This window comes from Myiozetetes cayanensis, unplaced genomic scaffold (genome assembly GCF_022539395.1).
Source record: "Myiozetetes cayanensis isolate MyiCay16 unplaced genomic scaffold, myiCay2020 scf92, whole genome shotgun sequence".
NCBI lineage: Eukaryota > Metazoa > Chordata > Aves > Passeriformes > Tyrannidae > Myiozetetes > Myiozetetes cayanensis.
This window is the reverse complement of record NW_026088208.1, coordinates 15430-35943: the sequence shown is the minus strand read 5'-3', so window position 1 is coordinate 35943 and position 20514 is coordinate 15430. Positions and strand designations below refer to the sequence as shown.

The 20514-nt window shown below is 53.8% G+C and overlaps 1 protein-coding gene across 1 annotated transcript; it reads left to right on the top strand.

The window, feature by feature from the left end:
* Positions 1-15688: 15688 nt before the first annotated feature.
* LOC126653147 (olfactory receptor 6C3-like) lies at positions 15689-17718 on the top strand. The gene is given in 2 exon segments (XM_050340673.1): positions 15689-16970; positions 16972-17718. Coding segments are annotated over 2 exon segments (921 nt in total). The 5' UTR covers positions 15689-16119; the 3' UTR covers positions 17042-17718.
* Positions 17719-20514: the final 2796 nt, after the last annotated feature.

Sequence of the window (20514 nt, the reverse complement as noted above, 5' to 3'; positions counted from 1 at the left end):
AGTGGCCAGGAATGGAGGTTCCAGTGGTCTCCTTCTGGGAATGGGGGTTCAGGGGGTTCCTATGCCCAGCAATCGGTGTTCAGGGGAGTCCAAGTGCACAAAAACTGAGGTCCAGGGGGTCCCAGTACCCAAAAATGGAGGTTCAGGGGGTCTCTGTGCCCAAAAATGCAGGTTCATGGGGGTCTCGTTGCTCAGGAATGGAAATTGGGGGGTTGAGGTGCAAGATAAGAAGATTTAAGGGGGTCCCGGTGTGGAGGGACAGGGTCCAGGGGGGTCCCGGTGCCCGGAAATGGGTGTTCAGTGTTCAGGGGGGTTCCCGTGCTCAGAAATGGGTGTTCAGGGGGTCTCGATGCCCAGGAATGGAATCTGGGGGGTCCCGGTACCGCATAAGGATGTTTAAGGGGGTCCTGGTTGTTATAAGTTACTTTTTCTCTGGAATTTTGAAGACGGTAAAAATACCTGCAGGACAAAGAAATATAGCAAGAGATTTTTATTGCAGTGCTGGGTACCCATTTCCAGCACTGGGTGCACCTTTGAATCATGCAAAGAGCACACCGCTGTTTGAAAACCGCGCTTTTTGTACCCTTTGAAATCAGTTGTTGAATATTCATTTTACTGTCCGCTTGTTGCCTTAAAAGGTAATTTCTCTGCCTTGGAAGTGGGTGTTATCTTTTGGCTGGTTGCAACATACTTCCCCTGGGCTCGTACAGGGGGGTCTTGCATCATCCTCACATTGCAAGGCATGGAGGGTCTCTCTGTGTATCCACATGGCACAGAGGAATACATTTTTATTCATAATTTGTTCCCTGTTCCCGGCCACAAAAGATTCCCTGGTGAGAGGTCCAGATAGGACCCTTCACCTTACAGTCTCCACGGTACGCCTATAAGTTAGTAACTATACAGAAATAGTTCTTTTGTTAGTACCCCCTGTTCATTTTAATTTGCTTGGAATAAAATCAGTTCCTCAATTTTTCACACTCTGACCCACTGAGAGGGGCCTGGAAACCAAGATGATCTTTCCCAACAACTCCCCAGATCCTCAGGAAGTCTCGTCCTTTTGTACTTCATGTCAGACTCTGCCTTGTTCCCAAAAGGTCCAGATTAGTCCCTGCCCCCCGAGTTTGATCTCTGTACACACAGGGACAACTGTTTGTTGTGGCACCGGCCCCGAGAGGCAACAGCAGATCTAAAGGCACTGGTTCTGAGCTGGGATCTGCCCCATTTCTGACACTTCCTTTTGTGATGTCCACAGAGCACTTGCAGTTTGATTTCCAGCTGTTTGCCTTCTAATTCCCCCGTGCTCTGGGGGAGCAGGAGCTGGGACAGGGACAGACTGGGATGGACTGGGACAGACTGGGATGGAGTGGGACACTGGGATGGAGTGGGACAGACTGGGATGGACTGAGACAGACTGGGATGGAGTGGGACACTGGAATACACCAGGACCGGGACCCAGCAGGACCCCTCGGGAGCAGGATCAGAGCACACTGGGACCCTCCAGGACCAGAACTGGGGAAACAGGGATCATACTGGGAGCAACTGGGACCACACCCAGGGCTACTGAGAGCAACTGGAGGCCACATAGGATATACTGAGAGTGGCTTGGAGCCACTGAGATCATACTGGTGGAAACTGGAATGTTACTGGGGCAACTGGGAGTGACTGGGAAGGACTATGAGCATGCTGAGGGCTCTACTGGGATATACTGGGAGTGTCTGTAACCATAGTGGGGGTGACTGGGACCACACTGGGAGCGACTGGGACTGCGTGAAGGGGAATTAGGACCAGGCTGGGGGCAACTGGGAGGAAGTGTGAGAGACTGGATCTACAACAGAAGCAACTGGGATTGACTGGGACTGTCAGGAGGGAAGAGCGGGATCCTACTTGGAGTGACTGGATCTGTGCTGGGGCAACTGGGAGCAACTGGGACCATGCTGGGGGCAACTGGGACTATGATGGGGGCAACTGGGATCATACTGGGATCACAGTGGGAGTAGCTTGGCCCATGCTGGGGGCAACTGAGACCCCAGTGAGGGTGACTGGGGTCATACTGGGAGTAAGTGGGAGCATGCTGGTGGGACTGGGACCATGTTGGAGCAACTGGGATATACTGGGAGCAAGTGGGAGCATGCTAGAGGTGATTGGGACCATACTGGGAGCTACTGGGAGTGCACTGGGGGTGACGGGAAGTGGCTGTGAGCACTTGGGATCATGCTGGAAGCTACTGAGGCCAACTGGGAATGAGTGGGACCACACTGGGGAAACTGGGAGCAACTGGGAGAGACCAGGAGTGACTGGGACCATACTGGGATTGACTGGGAGCATGCTGAGGGTGACTGGGATATACTGGCAGAGACTGGGAGTGACAGGAATCATCCTGGGAGTGACTGGAACCATGCTGGGTGACTGGGAGGAACTGGGACCGTGCTGGGGGTGTGGGGGCTGGACTCACTGGGAGTGAAGGGGTTCATACTGGAGTGACTGGGACCATATAGGGAGTGTCTGGGCTCATGCTGGAATCCTAATGGAATGGACTGGGAGTGAGTGGAGCCATACTGAGGGTGACTGGGAACAAGTGGGACCATAGTGGAAGTGACTGGATTCCTACTGGGAGCAACTGGGATAGTAGTGGGAGTGACAGGGATATACTGGGATCACACTGCTGGTGACTGGAACCATACTAGGAGTGGCTGGAACTCTACTGGGGTGACTGGGAGTGACTGGGACCATGCAGGGGGTAATTTGGATCCTACTAGGAGAGACTGGTATTGTACTGGTAGTGACTGGGATCATGCTGGGAGTGACTGGGCCCATGCTGGGAGTGACCTGGGCCCCACTGGGCAGAACTGGGTGGCTCTGGCCCAGCTGGGGCTCAGGGTTGTTGTCCCCCAGGGCCCCTCGGGCCCGGCCGGGGCCGCAGTTCTGAGCCAGGGCCGAGCAGGGACCCCCCTGTGCATTCTGGCGGCTGCCGAGGGGCTGTCACGGCTCAGGGGCTGCCCCGGGCCGGGGCTTTGCTGCAGAGTTTGGGATGAAACCCAACAAGCTGGGCCGGGGGGCAGCCCTGGCAAGCAGGGCTTTGCTGCCGCGGCTCTGCAGGGGCTTCCCACGGGCTCTCGGCTCCTTTGGGCATCCCCTGCTCCGGCCTGGGCTCCTCCCCGGGCTGCAGGGGGGTCTCTGCTCCGTGCCGGGCTCAGCCTCGGCTCCCAGAGCCTGCAACTCAGGCTCACCCGGAGCTGCAGCCGGCTCAGGGCAGCAGCGACTGCCGGCTCTGCCGCCAGCCCGGGCACACGGCCAGGGCCGGCACTGCTAAAGCAGCGGCTCCGGCCACACGGCCAGGGCCGGCACTGCTAAAGCAGCGGCTCCGGCCACACGGCCAGGGCCGGCACTGCTAAAGCAGCGGCTCCGGGCACACGGCCAGGGCTGTTTCCCGCAAAGCGCTGCCATTCTGTGCCCAGGCGGGCGGGCACTCGGGCAGGCGGTGCCGGAGCTCGGACGCGGCCCCGGCGCGGCTGGAGGGGGCGGGAGGGGGGTCCGGCGGGTTCGTCCCGCCCTGTCTCCTCGGCAGGGGCCGCGCAGGGAGCGGCTGCCCTTCCCGGCGGGCTCGGAAGGAGCCGCTGCCGCAGCAGCAGCTGCCTCGGCCCGGCTCCTCTCGCTCCCACACCTTTGGCTGCCCCGGGCCCGGCGCTGGTCCCGGCCGGGGGGCCCCGGCCTTGGAGCCGCATCGGCTGCTGAGAGATGGCCTTGCTGGGGCAGGGCTGCCACGGGATGGGCTTGGAGTCCCTGCCGAGCCGAGCCGTTCTGGGACTGAAAGGGAGACGCGGTCTGGGATGGACTGGGCTGGGAATATACTGGGATGGGGGTGTGAGATGGACTGGGGCATGGGAGAGGGAATGGACTGGGATGGGGGTGTGGGATGGACCGGGATGGGGGGTTTGAGCCAGAGCGGGAGTGTGAGGGCCTGGGCTGGCCCAGGATGAAGCAAATTTGGATTTGAGCTTCGTTCTCTCTTGCCGAGATTGCTGTGCCAGATCCAGAGGGAATTTGCGAGGGGGAAGGAGGATGTGAGACCAAGAGGAGCAAGAATAAGCAGCTTTCTCCTGCACGTGCTGCTCCCCCTCAGCCCAGCCCAGCCTGGGGATCCCACTTTGGGGTCTCTGTGACCCCCAGGTGTCTCCTTGCAGGGACACCTCAGGGCAGGGCTGAATCACTCTTTTCTTTTCAGAAAAAAAAATGGAAAATTCCTGTTGACTGGTTGGATTCCCTCTCGTTTGGTCACTGCAAAAAAACCCCTTTGAGTCACTCCCTCAGGCACCTGTGGACTCATTGCTCTTCCCTGGGAACTCTTTGCAGCTGCCAGTGCCCCTCCAGCAGCATCCACATTCTGTGCCAGTGGATTCTTGTCCTGTTTCTTTGGGTTCTTTCCTTACAAATATTCCACAAATTGTTCTCTGGGGTCAGTTTTGCTTTGCTGAACCTGTTAATTTTTACCTTTGCCTTGGGGAATAGTGCATGGCCAGGGAAAGGCTGAGCAGGGAAAGAATTTAGGAAAACCCATGAGCCAGGTGGGAAAATGTTGCCAGTGTGAGAGGCTGGAGCAGCAACAAGAGGAGCGAGCAAAGGCTGGGACAGGAAACAGGGACCAAAAACCAGCCCTGGGGAGAGGGACAGGGTTAGAAAAAGGCTGTGACTGCCTGGGGGGGAGTTTGGGGGATTTTTCAGCTCTTGGTGGGTTTCTGTTTGGACCATGAGGTGTCCTGGCAAAGCCCCAGGAGGGAGCAGGACGTGCCCAGGCCCGGGAGCTCGGGCTGTTGTCCCAGATCAGCTGGTGGGTGGCAGGAGGAGCTGAGGGTGCCCCTGTCCTCTCTGTGTCTCCCAGGGGTGGCAGAAGTCCCTCGGAAGGCAGGTCCAGAGGCACCATCCCCTGTCCTGGGGGTTCCATGAGCTGCCCTGCACAGGGTGGGCACACAGGGGGTGGGCTCAGGTGGGGCTGAAGGGCCGTCCAGCACCTTGGGGGGTGACCTGGGGGGCTGGGACTGAAAACCCCTCGGGGCTGTGCAAGGCCTTGAGACAACACCTTCCCAGGGCACCCAGAGCCGGCAGGAGCCCAGGCTGAGTTGGGCAAACAAAGCCAGTCCTGGTTCTTTGAAGGCTGAAATCACCTAAAGCTGGGGAAGGACAAACGGGGCTTGGCTTTCCTGGGAGGAAACTGCCCCAAATGGGGCATTTGGCACTCCCCAGTTCCCGGCCTGAGCAGGAACTCGCTTGGTTTGCACAGACTCGGTTGCTGCTGCAGCAGAGGGAGGCACCAGGAAAACCAGCTCCTCTTTTGGGGAGGTTGTTTCAAAGTTCTGCTGGAGTTTAGTGTTTGTGGGCACTAAATCAGTTCCAAAAGCCACAGGGGAGTGTTACAGCCCACCCTGCCAGGCCGGAGTAACTTTAGTTTGATTATTATATCCCTTGGGATGAATTAAAGTAAAGCAATCCTGGCTGATCAGTGTTTGCAGAGAGAGAGAGAGCATTTCTTTGGGAACAGTTGGGCTGCAAAGGAAAACAGGTGTGGAGCCCTTTGGGTTGTAATACAGCCACCCAGGGAAATGTGGGAGAGAAAAGAGAGAAAGAGAGAGAAGAGAATCAAAGTCACAGTCACCCCTCAGAGGGCTCTGACCAAGCTGGTTGTTGTCCCCGGGGTCCTAGTGCATCGGGGAGTGCTGGGGGAGAGAAGCCCCTGCAGTACAACAGGGGGTGGTTTTCTGTCCCCTCCGAAACCCTCCTGGGGCCTCCCCTGGATGTTTTTGGGGCCCCTTTGGCAGGGGCCGGAGGTGCTGGTTTGTGCCAAGTCTTGCCGGCCTGGGCAGGGGGTGTTTGGAGGGCAGCCCTGCTAAGAGGCCTTGCGGGGGCAGTGCTGGGTGTGTGCACCCCCTAGGGCCCTCTGCCACGGCCTGGCCCAGGGCAGAGAAATATCCAGGCCCCCCAGCCCAGAGAGGCGCCCCAGGGCCTCCCCAGGGCCACAGTCGGGGGCTCCGGCCTCCTCCCCTCAGCCTGACCCTCCCTGGCCTGGCAGCAGCTCCTTTGCACAGCCCCACCCAGCAAACGTGCTGCAAGTGCCCTCCAACAGGCCAGGCCCTCCCAGGGAGGAGCAGGCAAGGGAGGGCAAAGGGCTTGGCAAGCTGTGGGGCTGGGGGTGGTGCCCAGCCCGTGCTGGAAGAGGGCATGGGGGGAATGCAGCCCCAAAAATCCTTGGATGCCCAGGACAGCACTGGGATACCCCCCAAACTGAGCCTGCAGCCCCCCACGGGCTTGGGGCTGTGCTGGGAGGTGGGGAAGGGACCCGGGGGGTACAAGAGCTGGGGGTGGGGTGGCTTCTCTTTGTGCCCCTTCCATGGGGTTTGTCCCCAGATTTCAGCCTCAGGTGCATCAAGGACAAAAAGGTGCCCATGGGGGTCAGCGGGCTCCTCATGGGGCTGCTCCTCCCCATCCCTGCCCTGGGGGTGAGTGGCTGAGGGTAGAGGAGCCACCCCAGAGCCTCCTCCTGCACAACCCCCTGCAATGAGTCACCTGCACACAAGTGTTAATGTACCCCACGCTGCCTTTAAAAACAAAATACATCTTGATACTGGACTACTATGATGAAGGGTCTGTGCCAAATAGTTTAATTAAGATTATCATGTTACATCAATAATTTCTGTAATAATAATAGATATTATTGTATTTCCAAGCTGTTTTTAACCAGCATCAAAGCACAAGGATGGAAGGATGGATCCGCTTGGAATTTTTATGGGGCTCATTAATTTTGGGGGTTCTGCCATCTTTTGTGGGATGTTTCTGGAAGCTTTTTGGGTCTCAGTGCTGCTCCCACCCCTCCTCAGAGGGGTGAGAAGGGCAGAGCTGGTGACCCTGGAAATACAAACCTGGTTGTGTTTGGCTACAAAACTCACCCTGGACTGGTTTTGCCTTTCCAGAGGCGACTTTGCAGCAGATCCCTGTGGATTTGTGCTCCTGGGAATGCTCCAACACCGCATGAAACATCTGCGAGGCTTCTCTGGCCAAAAGGAGGATTTTAAGGAAGAAATCTCTTTGCCATGATTCCAGCATGATCCCAGTTGCTCATAGACACTCCCAGTCACTTCCAGTGTGGTCCCAGTGGTTCCCACTACGATCCCAGTCACCTCCTGTATGATCCCACTTGCTCCCAGTTTATCCCAGTTGCACCCGCATGGTCCCAACTGCCCTCAGAATGCTCCCAGTCCCTCCCAGTATGACCCCAGTCACCCTCACTGTGGGCCCAGTTGTCCCCAGCATGGGCCAAGCTGCTCCCAGTTGCCTCCAGCACAGATCCAGTCAATCCAAGCATGGTCCCAGTCTTCCCCCAGCATGGTCCCAGTCAATCCCAGTTGCCCCTTGAATGGTCCAAGTCACTCCCAGTGTGGTCCCAGTCACCCCCAGTATCTCTGGGGTTGACTCTCCCAGTATATCCCAGTTGCCCTCAGCATGCTCGTAGTCATACCCAGTTACTACCATTTGCCTCAGAATGCTTCCAGTTCCCATCAGTGTGATCCCAGTCACTCCCAGTCTATCCCAGTTGACTCCAGCATGCACCCTGTCACTCCCAGTTACTCCCAGTTGCTCTCAGTCACCCCCTGCATAGTTCCAGTCACTCCCAGTATGATCCTGGGCACTGACAGTCACCCCCAGAATCGTTCCAGTATGGTCCTGGTCACTCCCACTATGATCCCAGTCACTCTCAGTAGGATCCCAGTTGCCCCCAAGGTGCTCCCGGTTGCTCCCAACCCCCCAGGATGGTTCCTTTCCCTCTCAGGGACTCCCAGTCTGAGCCCAGTATGGCCCCAGGCTCTGGCACGCACTGCCTGGATGAAGCCATTCGCACCCTGCATGGTCCCAGTTGTTCCCAGTATGAGTCCAGTCACCTCCAGCATGATCCCAGGAACTTCCAGACACTTCCAGTACAAATCCAGTTTGATCCCACTCATCCCCAGTATGGCTGCAGTCCCTCCCACACACTCCCAGTATTATTGCAGTCACTCCCAGTATGACCCCAGCAGGACCCCAAGAGGGGCCCAGCTGCTCCCACTATGATCCCAGTTGCCCCCAGCATGGTTCCAGTTGCTCCCCTTCACCCTACTATGATTCCAGTAACTCCCAGATCGATCCCAGTCACCCTCAGCCACTCCTGGTATAGCCCAGTTGCCTCCAGCATGCTCCCAGTCAGTCCCAGTATGATCCCAGTCTCTCCTAGTAGGATCCAAGTTACTCCCTGCACAGTCCCAGTTGCTCCCAGTCAACCCACTGTAGTTGCAGTCCCTCCCAGTCCCTCCCAGTATGACTCCAGTATGATCCCAGTGACACCCTCTATGGTGGCAGTCACAGTCAGGATGAACCCAGACATTCCCCGTCACTCCCAGTATAAAGCCATTTGCCCCCAGCAGGGTCCCACTTGCTCCCACTCACCCCACTATAGTTCCAGTCCCTCCCAGTAGGATCCCTGTCACTCCCAGTCTCTCCCAGTTGACCTCAGCCTGCTCCCATTCAGTCCCAGTATGATCCCAGTCACTCCTGGTCTCTCTCAGTATATCCCAGTCGCCCCCAGTGTGGCCCCACTCACGCCCAGTTGCTCCCAGTAGCTTCCAGTATGATTCCAGTTGCTCCCAGCCACTCCCAGTCACCCCCAGTGTGGTCCTAGTCACTCCCTGTATGATCCCAGTCACCTCTAGCGTGATCCCACTTGCTCCCAGTATATCCCAGTTGGGCCAACATGGTCCCAACTGCCCTCAGAATGCTCCCAGTCACTCTCAGTATGACCCCAGCCACCTTCACTGTGGGCCAAGTTGCTCCAAATATGATCCCAGTTGTACCCGGCATGGTCCCAGTTGCTTCCAGTTCCTCCCACTGGGATCCTAAGAGCTCCCAGTTGCCCCTAGCATAGAACGAGCTGCTCCCAGTACTATCCTAGTCTGATCCCAGTATGATCCCAGTAGGATCGCAGTCACTCCCAGTATGATCCCAGGAACTTCCAGACACTTCCAGTATGAAACCAGTTCGATCCCTCTCATCCCCAGTATGGCTGCAGTCCCTCCCACACACTCCCAGTATTATTGCAGTCACTCCCAGTATGATCCCAGTATGACCCCAGCAGGGGCCCAGCTGCTCCCACTATGATCCCAGTTGCCCCAGTTCTGGTCCCACTGGGTCCAGTCCAGCTCTGGGTGTATCCCGGTGTCCCCCCTGTCCCCCCACCCCGCTGTCACCCCCTTTTCTCTCCCCACAGAGCTCCTGAGCTGGTGGCGGCCGCAGCCCCTCCCCAGGGCCTCGGGCACAGCCTGGACCCCCCCATGTCTATGAGGATTTTGGGGGGTCGTGTGTCCCCCCTCCCCTGCTGTCACTCTGCCTCCACCCGGCTGCTCCCAGTGATCCCAGGAAAGCTTCCCAGTTCTCCCCAGTCCCGGTTATTGGGGGGCACAGGGTGGGAATTTGGAGGATCCCAAGGGGTGGAGCCGAGTTTGGGGGGGCAGAACCAGCCCCAGGATGGATCGGGAATGGGGACCCCCCTGTGTTCCCTCCGTGTCACCCCACTCTGGGGGGGCTTTGGGAGGGCACCAGCCCCTCAATAGGCACCCAGCTCACCCCAAAAGGTGCTGGGACCCTTAAAAACTTCCCAACAGCCCTTCAAGGACCCCCAAACACACTCAGAGCCCACCAAGGACCCCACCATACCCCTCTTCTGGGGGGGCTTCTCTGGGCACTGGTGGTGCTGGGAGCCCCCCCAGCTGCAGGCGAGGAGCTCTCGGGTGAGAGAGGGGTGGGAAGGGGGAGGACGGTGGGAAAAGGGGGGTCAGAGGGGATAAAAGGGGTGGTGGGACCCCAAACTGAGTGGGAGGGGAGTGGGACCCCCAAAAAGTGGAGGGAGAGGGGGACTGAGGTTCATGGGAAAAGGGTGGGAGAGGTCAGAAGAGTGAGGAAAGGGCAGAGTGGGACCTCCAAACTGAGCATGAGAGGGTTGAGGAGTCGGGGGATTATGTGGAAGGGGTGGGAGAGGAGGGGAAAAATGTGGAGGTTGGGATACCCAGAGTGATCCTGAGGGATTGAGGGGACCATGGAAAAGTGGAAGGAACAGGGAAAAGGTAGGAAAAGGGGGGTGGTCTGGCAGGTCTGACAGTCCCATGGGGGTCTTTGGGAAACAGAAGGCTGGGAAAGGGGGGTGGTCCCCTGATGTCCCAACTTACTGTGGGGTGCTGGGGCTGCTGGATCCAATCTCAACCCTGGGTTATGACAACAGGTTCATATCGCGGGTGGGGTTCGGTCCCGCGACAGACCCAGCGGCACATCTTGTATGGGAGACAGGACACACACACACACAAGTGTATGTGACCCACAAAATGGCGTTTATTAAAACAAGAAGACAGTTTATATACAGGGGGATACAGAAGGTTCAGGAATAGAGGTGGGTTTCTTGCTGGGGAACCTCGAATCCCGTGAGCTAGTGATAAGTGAACTTGGAGGGATAGGCTGCATAGAATATGTCTGGTCACACCAGGGGAAGGGAGAGCTTAGGGAAGAATGGAAGGATTGTCCTGGGGGCAGAGACATGGGAATCTGCAAAGGCTGCAAGGCTGCGGCCTTGTAGCTGGGTCTCAAGCAGTTCTGCGCAGCTGCAGTTGCTAGGAGACTTTGAGAGAGATCTCATCTTCTGAGCCTTCCTTGTAGCTCTTTTGCATCTCTCTCCACTCTCTGTAGGCCTCTTTTGGTCCACCCCTGACAACTGGGATCATACTGGGACTGACTGGGAGCATGCTGGAGGCAACTGGGATATACTGGGAGTGACTAAAATCATTCTGGGAGTGACTGGAACCATAGTAGGGGTGAAGGGGAGCAACTGGAACCCTGCTGGGGGCAACTGGGATCATACTGGGAGCAGCTGGGCCCCTACTGGGGTCCTGCCGGGCTCTTACTGGGAGTGACTGCAATAATACTGGGAGTGTGTGGGAGAGACTGCAGCCATACTGGGGATGAGTGGGATCAAACTGGATTCGTACTGGAAGTGTCTGGAAGTTCCTGGTGATCATATTGGGAATGACTGGACTCATACTGGGATCATACTGGGAGGAACTGGGACCATGCAGGGGGCAAATGGCATCGTCCAGGCAGGGACTGACAGTGCCTGGGGCCATCCTGGACTCAGACTGGGAGTCCCTGATAGGGAAAGGAATCATCCTGGGGGTGCTGGGAGCAACTGGGACCACCTTGGGGGCAACTGGGACCCTACTGGGAGTGACTGGGAGTGACTGGGATCACAGTGGGAGTGACCAGCGCCATACTGGGATCATAGTGGGAGTGACTGTAAGGGACCAGGATCAAACTGGGAGTGACTGGAACTACTGCAGGGGGGAACTGGGAGCCAGTGGGGCCATGCTGGAAGCCAACTGGGAACATACCTGGAGCAACTGGGATCGTACTGGAAGCAAATGGGAGTGACAGGGTACATGCTGGAGGCAACTGGCATGAACTGGGAGTGACTGGGATCACACTGATGGGAACTGGGACCATCCTGGGGCAAGTGGAAGTCACTGGGTGTCAGGGGTTTCTGTGGATGGGTTTTGGTAGCGGGGGGGCTCCAGGGGTGGCTTCTGTTGGAAGCTGCCAGAAGCTTCCCCTGCCCCGTGGAGCCAATGCCAGCTGCTCCAGGACGGACTTGCTGCCGCTGGCCAAGGCTGAGCCCATCGGGAGCAACAGGAACAGCTCTGGGATAACAGATTTAGGGACAGAAGGAATTGCAGCCAGGGAAGAGCGGAGTGGGAACGTGGGAACAGCAATGCAGACCCCAAGGGGGGTGCAGAAGGAGGGGCAGGAGGTGCTCCAGGCCTTGCAGCCCCTGGGGGAGCATCGGGGTGCAGAGACCCCCCTGCAGCCCCTGGAGGCTCCCACGCTGGAGCAGGGGGATGCAGGAAGGAGGCTGTGACCCCGGGGCAGGCCCAGGATGGAGCAGGTCCTGGCAGGGACCTGCAGCCCATGCAGAGGGAAGCCCAGGCTGGAGCAGGTTTTTCCCAGCAGGACTCGTGGCCCCTGTGGGGGACCCATGCCGGGTCAGCTCATCCCTGAAGGACTGACCCCATGGAGGAGGGACCCACAGGACAGCAGGGTGGGAAGAGCTGCTGCCTGAGGGATGGACTCACTGCAGAGGTCCATCCAGGACTGTCTCCCATGGGAGGGACCCCACGGGAGCAGAGAAGGATCCAACTCCTCTCCCTGAGCAGTGACAGAAACAACAACTGACTGTAACCCCCATTGCCGTCCCCCTGCACCGCTGGGGGGAGGAGGGATAGCTGAGAAGGAAGGAGGGGTGGGGGGAAGGTGTTTTTAAGACTTTTATTTCTCACTCTTTGGCTTTTATCCTGTTAGGAATAAATTTAGGTACTATCCCTACTTTGAGTCTTTTTTGCCCATTAGGAAGTGACTTTCTCCAGACCCTTATCTCTACTCAGGAATCCTCAGCTGTTTTTTTTCTCTCCTCTGTGGAGTTGCAGAGGGAGGGGGAGGTGGCAGCTTTAGTGAGTGTTTGAAATCCAGCCAGGGTCAACCCACTAATCCAAGCCATGTCCTTGAGGTCCTTTTGTGATGTCACAGCCTTCCCTCTCCATTCCGGAATAGCCCTTGGCAACCAAAGAACCAACACCCCACAAGGTCAGAATGCAGCCCCACCCATGTGCCCCTTTATGATGTCCCAGCCCATCCTCTCCATTCTGGAATAGCCCCTGGAAACCAAAGAACCAACGCCCCACACCCCCACAGTGCAGCCCCACCCATCTGCCATGGGACTCTTTGGGAAGTCACGGCCTTTCCCCCAGGAAAGAAAGCCTGTAACCTTCGGGTTTCAGGTGCAGTTGGTGGGCCACCCTGGGCACTCCATGGGCAGCAAGAGCTTTCTGTCCTGCCACCTTTTGTCTGGCAGGAATCTTTGTCCAGATTCCAATTTGGCAGTCGGACTGACAATTCCAGCGCGGGGCTCCTGCAAGTGAACGACAGCCCTGCCCTCCAGGAAAGAAACCCCTTCCCCTCGGTCTCTTTTCCTCTTCCTTCAAATACAACCTGCAGGGCAGCTTTCTGCCATCTCTTCTCTTGGGAATTGTGAAGATAGACCCTCTCCCATGTTTAACACCACAGGCAAAACCACCTTTTAACTCCTTCCCCATCCTTTCCCAAAGCCAAGGTTTTATGGGCATCCCATAAATATCTCCCAATCTTACCCAAATCCACAAACCATGACAGAAACCTCTCAGCCTCACACTGAGTCCTTCTCATTGGTGTGCCTTATGCACAGGCAAAATATCTTAAAATCATGCACCCTAAATTAATGTCTTGTTCTTTTTCCCAGAAAAGAAGGCGTGGAGAACTCTCCAGACCAGGGAATTGGAAGATCTCCATGAAACTCCTTTGGTATCGGCTGTAGGGCCAATAATTCCTCTGGTCTGCCGTGCTGGTGTTGCTTTGTCTCATCTGGGTCCCCAGAGACTGTCACTGAAAACTGGGGAATAAACTCTCTAATCAGATGGTCAGGGTGGAGAGTTGACCTTACTTTATTCAGCGCAGAGGGGACATGGGGATTGCTCTCTAACACATGGGCATCAGTTCTCAAAATTTTGAACTCTTTATAGCTAAAATATATATATTTTAACAAACAAAGGAATTTGTGTCCATTGGCTGACAAGTTCTGTAGTTCTCTGCATTAATTCTTATTCTCTCTTCTATTGGCCATGGATTTCTCACTTTGCATGATAGTCCACAGTTTTTGTTTTTCTTTTCCTTAGATAGGCAGTCTCAGTAATTGTCTGTGTTAGTTTGTTCTTCATCTCTGGTTTCTCTAAGTGACTTTGTGGTTTAAAATTTCTGCATTCTTGGTGTCCAGATCTCAAAACCAGATTTCTCTCCCAGGTCTCTGAATTATGCCAGGCCTTAAACTTTTAATTTGGTTTTCTAACCAACAGACATGGTCCAGAACTTTTTCATCATCCATTAACTATTTCACTGATTCACTCTCCTGCCAACAGTTTCTCCCCACTGCTGCGTGGGCTCCTTTGACAAGAAATGGAACTTGTTCAGCAACAAGTCCAGTCCTGTTTCATATTTTTCTTGGGGATCTGCATGAGGGGATTGAGTCTTCTGTGAGCAAATGGGCAGATGACCCCAAGTTGGGTTGCAGTGTCGATGTGCTGGAGGGTAGGAAGGCTGTGCAGAGGGACCTGGACAGGTTGGATCTCTGGGCCGAGACCGTGGGCATGAGGTTCAAGAGTGTCTTTGGTGCCTTTGGTGCCTCTGGCCAAAATAACCCCCTGCAGCTTGAGGTTGGGGGCAGAGTAGCTGCAAAGGGTCCCTGGGAGTGGGAAAGGCCCTGGGGGTGCTGGTCAACAGAGGCTGAACCTGAGCCAGCTGATGCCCAGGTGGGCAAGAAGGCCAAGGGCATCCTGGCCTGGATCAGAAATAGTGGGGCCAGCAGGAGCAGGGCAGGGATTCTTCTGCTGGACTGGGCACTGCTGAGGCCACACCTGGAGTGCTGTGTCCAGTTCTGGGCCCCTCAATTCAGGAAGAACATTGAGGGACTGGAGTGGACCGAGAGCAGGGCAATGGAGCTGGGCAAGTGCATGTCCTGTGAGGAGCAGCTGAGGGAGCTGGGGTTCTTCAACCTGGAGAAGAGGAGGCTCGAGGCTGACCTGCTCACTGTCCACAACTTCCTGACAGGAGGGTGGAACCAGGTGGGCTCAGCCTCTTCTGCGAGGCAACAGGTGATAGGACAAGAGGACAGGAGGACCTGCCTGTCAGGGGATGTTTGTCAGGGGCAGGAGCAGGAATTTTTGGACAGAAACAGGGATTAGGTATTGACATGGGCTGCCCAGGGAGGCGGTGGAGTCACCGTCCCTGGAGGTGTTTAAGGAAAGACTGGACATGGCACTTTGTGCCGTGGTCTGCTTGACGTGCTGGGGATGGGTGGAAGGCTGGATGCCAGTTGATCTCAGAACTTCTCCCCCCCGGCATTTCCAATCACCCTATTTTTGGAGTCACGGGCTCTGCTCCTCTCTGCCTAAAAACAAAATCGAAGGATGAAGGGAAAAAGGCTCATCTCTATTGCACACTTTTTTCTCCTGCTTCGTTCTGTGAACTGGGAATTTTTATTTAAAAGCATAACAACTTTTAATTAATCAGAGATTTGAGACTCGAACAGTGAGTTTCATCTACTCCCCTGCAGACACTCCTGGGAACTTGTTTTCTCCAGGCTCCCTCTATAGTCAGTGGAGACAAGAGAAGGCTCTGCAGGCTGGGTTCTCCCAGTCTAAAATTGGCAGGCAAAAGAAAGCTTACAAATCTCTTCCTGGCACTGTTCTCTTGCTCTGCCTTTTGGTTGGGAACCTTTGAGAGCAAAAGCAACGAGCAACTGTATGGAAAGAAGTGCCTTTTTGTGCAGATGGGTGTGAGGTGGGACTCTGTGACACCCTGTGTGGATCCATAACAAATGCTGCTCATCATTTAGAGGACTAAAAAGGCAAATTGTACTTGGTCCCTATTCTGCCCTCCCCTCTCTTTTCCTGAAGAACCAGAAAGCAAGAAACTGTGGCAGAAAGCAGGGGACTGCAAAATACTTGATATTGATTATTTTGAAATCAACAGATTCTAGGGGATTCCCAGTGCAAGAGGCAAACACTGAAAAGTAGAAACAAGAGCTCTAAACATACAGAGTGGATGTGATTTCATGGGTTAGCATTTGTGCAATAGAAGAGAGGTTTTTGGCACATAGGTGTGACAGATGTTTGCAATAGGTGTGAGTGAGCTTGGAATTTCCCAGGAATGGGGTGAAATAGCCAACAGCCTCTTTAGAATCCTCTGCTCTGGTGAAAGAAAAAGTGGAAACAAGACAACAAAATCCCTGAGGACTCCAAGTGAAATGTGAAACAGAAAAATCAGGGGGTGAGAATTGCTGGAAGGACATTCTCTGTGCTATACAGGAAGACTGCAGGAAAAGAAAGGAGCAGACAGGGAAGGACATTTTGTCCAGACTGTGAAATTATCACCCTGGGTTTTGCCACGTTCCTGTCTCAGCAGGAGGAACTGAAATTCAGCATGGGACCAGCAAATGAAACAGCAGTTACTGAGTTCATCCTAGAGGGTTTCCCAGAGCTTGATCAAAGGCTGCAGCTGTTTCTCTCTGTGATCCTTCTGTTCATGTACCTGACAACAGTGACAGGGAATGCAATCATCATTTTCCTCGTGCGTGTGGATCACCACCTGCAAACCCCCATGTACTTTTTCATTAGCAACCTGGCCTTCCTGGAAATCTGGTTTACATCCTCCACAAGCATCCTGAGTTCTGATCAGAAAACCATCTCCCTGAGTAGCTGCTTTGCCCAATCCTATTTCTATTTTGCCCTGGGTGGCACAGAGTGTGTCCTGCTCATTGTCATGTCCTTTGACCGCTGTGTTGCCATCTGTCAACCCCTGCACTACGCTGCCACCATGCAGCCTCAGCTCTGCCTCTGCCTGGTTGTTGCTGCCTGGGTCATCGGCTTCACCCTCCAGAGCTACCGCCTGCTCTTCCTCTCTCAGCTGTCCTTCTGTGGCTCCAACAGGATCCCCCATTTTCTTTGTGACAACTCCCCCTTATTCCAACTGTCCTGCTCTGACACCAACCTGCTTTGGAAAATAGACACTGCTTTCATATCATGTGTCGTGCTGGGCTCCTTGGCTTTAAATCTGGCATTTTACACCTGCATCCTTTTCTGTATTCTGCAGCTTCCAGCAGTTTCTGGGAGGAAGAAAAAAGCTTTTACTACCTGTTCTTCCCATCTCATCACCTTATCCATTGCATATGGGTGCTGCATTGCTCTCTACACGTGTCCTTCAACAGATGCTTCCTCAAAGACCAACAGAATTGTAGCTTTGCTGAACACAGTGCTGTACCCATTCTTAAATCCTTAGGAACAAGGCTGTGATACTGGCACTGAACAAATGCATTGCCAGGACAAGAGCAGAGCTCTTCCCCTAATCATGATGCATTTCTGGACATAAATTCCAAGGATCTGCTCTCACATGTTAAACAATACCAGGGCATATGTTTGTAACCTCCAAACGTGGAGGCCTCGGGAGATTTATGCTCTTGTCAGCTCGTGTCAGGTTAAGTGATAAGAAGCTCATCTGCACACCCAGATGGGGCACTAACAGTGGTAGGAGGAGTAACAGGGCAGTTAATGCTCTGCCCTGGCTGCTCCATCCCTGCAGAGCCATCAGCTCACCAGGAATCCATCTCCAAACAGAGAGAGCACAGAGGAACAGTGGCAAGGGACAACCCAAATTACGGGCTCCTGAGAAAGGGACACCATGTCCCAGCTCCTTCCAGGGCTGCCCTGGCAGAGCCATCAGCCCTGTTGTCCAGGTTTGAAAGCCCTAAGGCACTCAGAGCAGATCACCATTTGAACTAGGGGGATTGCTGCCTTGGAGTGTAGGACACATTCTGGGATGCAGGGGAAGAGCAGTTTTGGATAGCACAGGGCTTGAGGGAAGTTGAGGGGAGGACCCCAACCAGTGTAGTCTGTTCTGTCTTCTCATTAAACTTAATTTCTAACTCCTGTGTGAGCCAATTTGTCTCTGCAAGATCTGGTGAGTGTGGGGGTGTGAGTGCAGCAACTGCAGGAGGACCAGGGCATCAAACAGCCCCCATGTCAACAGTGCTGGCAACGGAGCGACTGGAGCGGCTGGACTGCAGGGTCAGGGGGTGTGTGAGTGTGGGGGTGTCCTGGGTGGGAGCAGAAGGCTTAGACAAAGCCTTTAAAGAAGCTCAACTGCTGGTGAGTCCACAAGGTACAGAAAGGATCCCCTGGCTTTCTAAATTCCTTCTCAGAGAGGAGCCTGAGTGTGGCTGGATCCAATCTTAGCCTCGGGCTGTGTCAACGGTTTAAATTTAAGGAATTACAGAGGTGTGATTAAATCACTTTGTCTTGCAGGTTTTAATGATGGCAGATCAGAGGTGTTTATATAAAATGAATTATTTATTATGACAAATGAACAGACAACTGAAAACAGATGAAAAATCTTAATCAGAATGATTTACTACAGGGGGGAAAGACTAAAAACCTACTAGTAGGGTATAATATAGCATAAAGTAGTACAGTGCAGTGTATCAAAGCAATTCTATTAAAGCAATTCTATCAAAACCAGCCAAAGAAATAAGCATTAAGAAGAGATTGATATAAACCACCATAGGAGACAGCAGGCAGATCTCTCACTTAACCCCAGGGGAGCTACCAGGAAGAGCATTTGTGGCTCTCTGAGAGTTTGGGCTTCTTTTCCTTCTAAAAGGAGCATCACTCCAGTTGGAGGGAGACCACTGGACAATATGTTTGCTGTTGGAAGTCCCATCATTTGAATGCTTTCATTGGAATGAGTGGGAAACGGAGAACAAATCCAGCAGTTCCTGCTGTTTGTTCTCAGTGTCACAGCCTGCGTTGGCTTTCTGGGTGAGCTTCTCTTCCAAGGCTCACGTGGTGTTTGCTCTGGGTGTGTTCTATTGGAGTGGCCCTTGGGAAAAGGGACTTTGGTCTCTTTGCTTTCTTTTATCACTATTAGTTTCAAGGCCCTGTTAGGACAGCTGGCTAATCCAGGAGTAAATAACCACTCTGCAATACTAGAAATATTGGCCTATAAATATAAAAAAAATATTTCATGATTTTCACTTTAGAGGTTCTTATTGTGTTGCAGCTTTAACTGCAGCAGATTTCTTGTTCACTGCACTGTCCAGGACAGTTGGTTCCTCTTTGTCCAGAGCTGTTTTATTCCCACACAGGGAATTTGGGAGTCTCCTCCCAGAGCTTCCACAGCCATGTTGGGAGACAAAAGTCCTTCCCACTTCTGCTTGAGCAGCTCCTTCTCTCACATTTGGACATACACCCAGTTTTCTGTCTGCTGAGGATATACTTGAACATCCAAGGTTTTTAGAGAAGCTAAAATCACAAACTTATACAATGACAAGTGTAGTTCAGAATGTGGGAAATATCCATGAGGAACTGATCCTGTGTTGGTGCCCATTAGAGTCCAGATTCAGTCAGGATAATGGTCCTCGAGTGTCCATCAGTCACAGGTCCAGGGTCCCTTTGGTTCCAGGAGTCCCCACAGTGTCACAATTAAACCCTTTTATTCCATGCGGTTCCACAGCATCCCAGTTGCCCTGATGACCCCATGAGGTTCCACAGTTTCCCAGGGTTCCTTTGGTTCCATGAGGTTCCACAGTGTCACAAGGGCCCCTTGATTCCAAGAAGCCCTGCAATGTCATAGTGGCCCCTTGATTCCATGAGGTTCCACAGTGTCCCGGGGTTCCTTTATCTCCATGAAGTTCCACAGTATCACAGGGTTCCTTTGGTTCCACGAGGCCCCACAGTGTCACAATGGCCCCTTGGTTCCACAGGGCTCTGCAGCTGAAGTACTGAGGCCTGAACAACATCCCCTGAGCCAAAGTTGGCCTCTGGATGAACCTTCCAACTTAATGTTCTATTTCTCCATGGATCCGCTCAGGAGCTAAAACTGTGTAAGAGCATCAGTGAAATCTGTAGTGGGATAGGGTTGTATCTGTGTAAGATATATTTGTATCCACTCATTAGTGGAAAATATTTGTATTTGTTCATTAATAAAATATGTACGATTGTGATATGTGTGAAATATGAATGTATTTATCTTTCTGTGTTTAGATCCTGGTCAAGGCCATGGCAGTCGATGTCTGGCCTTGTTTGGCAGTAGGTGGTGCACATTGAGTCCCTTGGTTTGCCCCTTAGGCCCTGACCAGGCTTTGGGTGGAGAAATTGCACCCTTGTTCCTCAGAGCTGGTGTCTGTGTGTCTTATGCTGACCCTCTTCCCCTGGAGAAACAGGGTCCAGTGTGGCACTGCAAGGGCTCATGGAACCCAAGCAATTTCAGGACAGGATGGAACCGTGTGGAATCAAGGGGCCATTGTGACATTTCCAAACCTCAGGGAATCAAGGGGCCACTGGGACTCTGTGTCGTGGTTTTGCTCTGGGTTAATTTGCTTTCACACCCCCCCCCCAATTACTATTAGTTGAGAGAAGGTTTATGCAGACAAAACAGACTGGATTTGGGGAAAATAGTATGAACATTTATTATTAGCAAAATCAAAATAAAAGCTACTAAAGAATTACATCTACAATAATTTTACTTAAGTAAAAGTACTAAGTATTTACAGAAATACTCCTCCCCCCTTTTTATATCAGTCCAAGGAGGAAAAGCAGTTTTTTTCTCCATTCTCGGAGTTCCAGCTCTCTCTCTCTTCAGTAACTCTGCAGCACCTTTGTCGCAGCTGGAACTCTTTTTTTCCTTCTCTGTGTCAGCCTCCAGGGCTGGGCCTACCCCGCCCTGGGCTAAGACCAAAGGCTGGGGGTTACCCAGGTCCTGAAGGGTCTTCTCTTCCATGGACTTGCAAGGGGACACTTGCCTACCATGGATCTTCTTCCACAG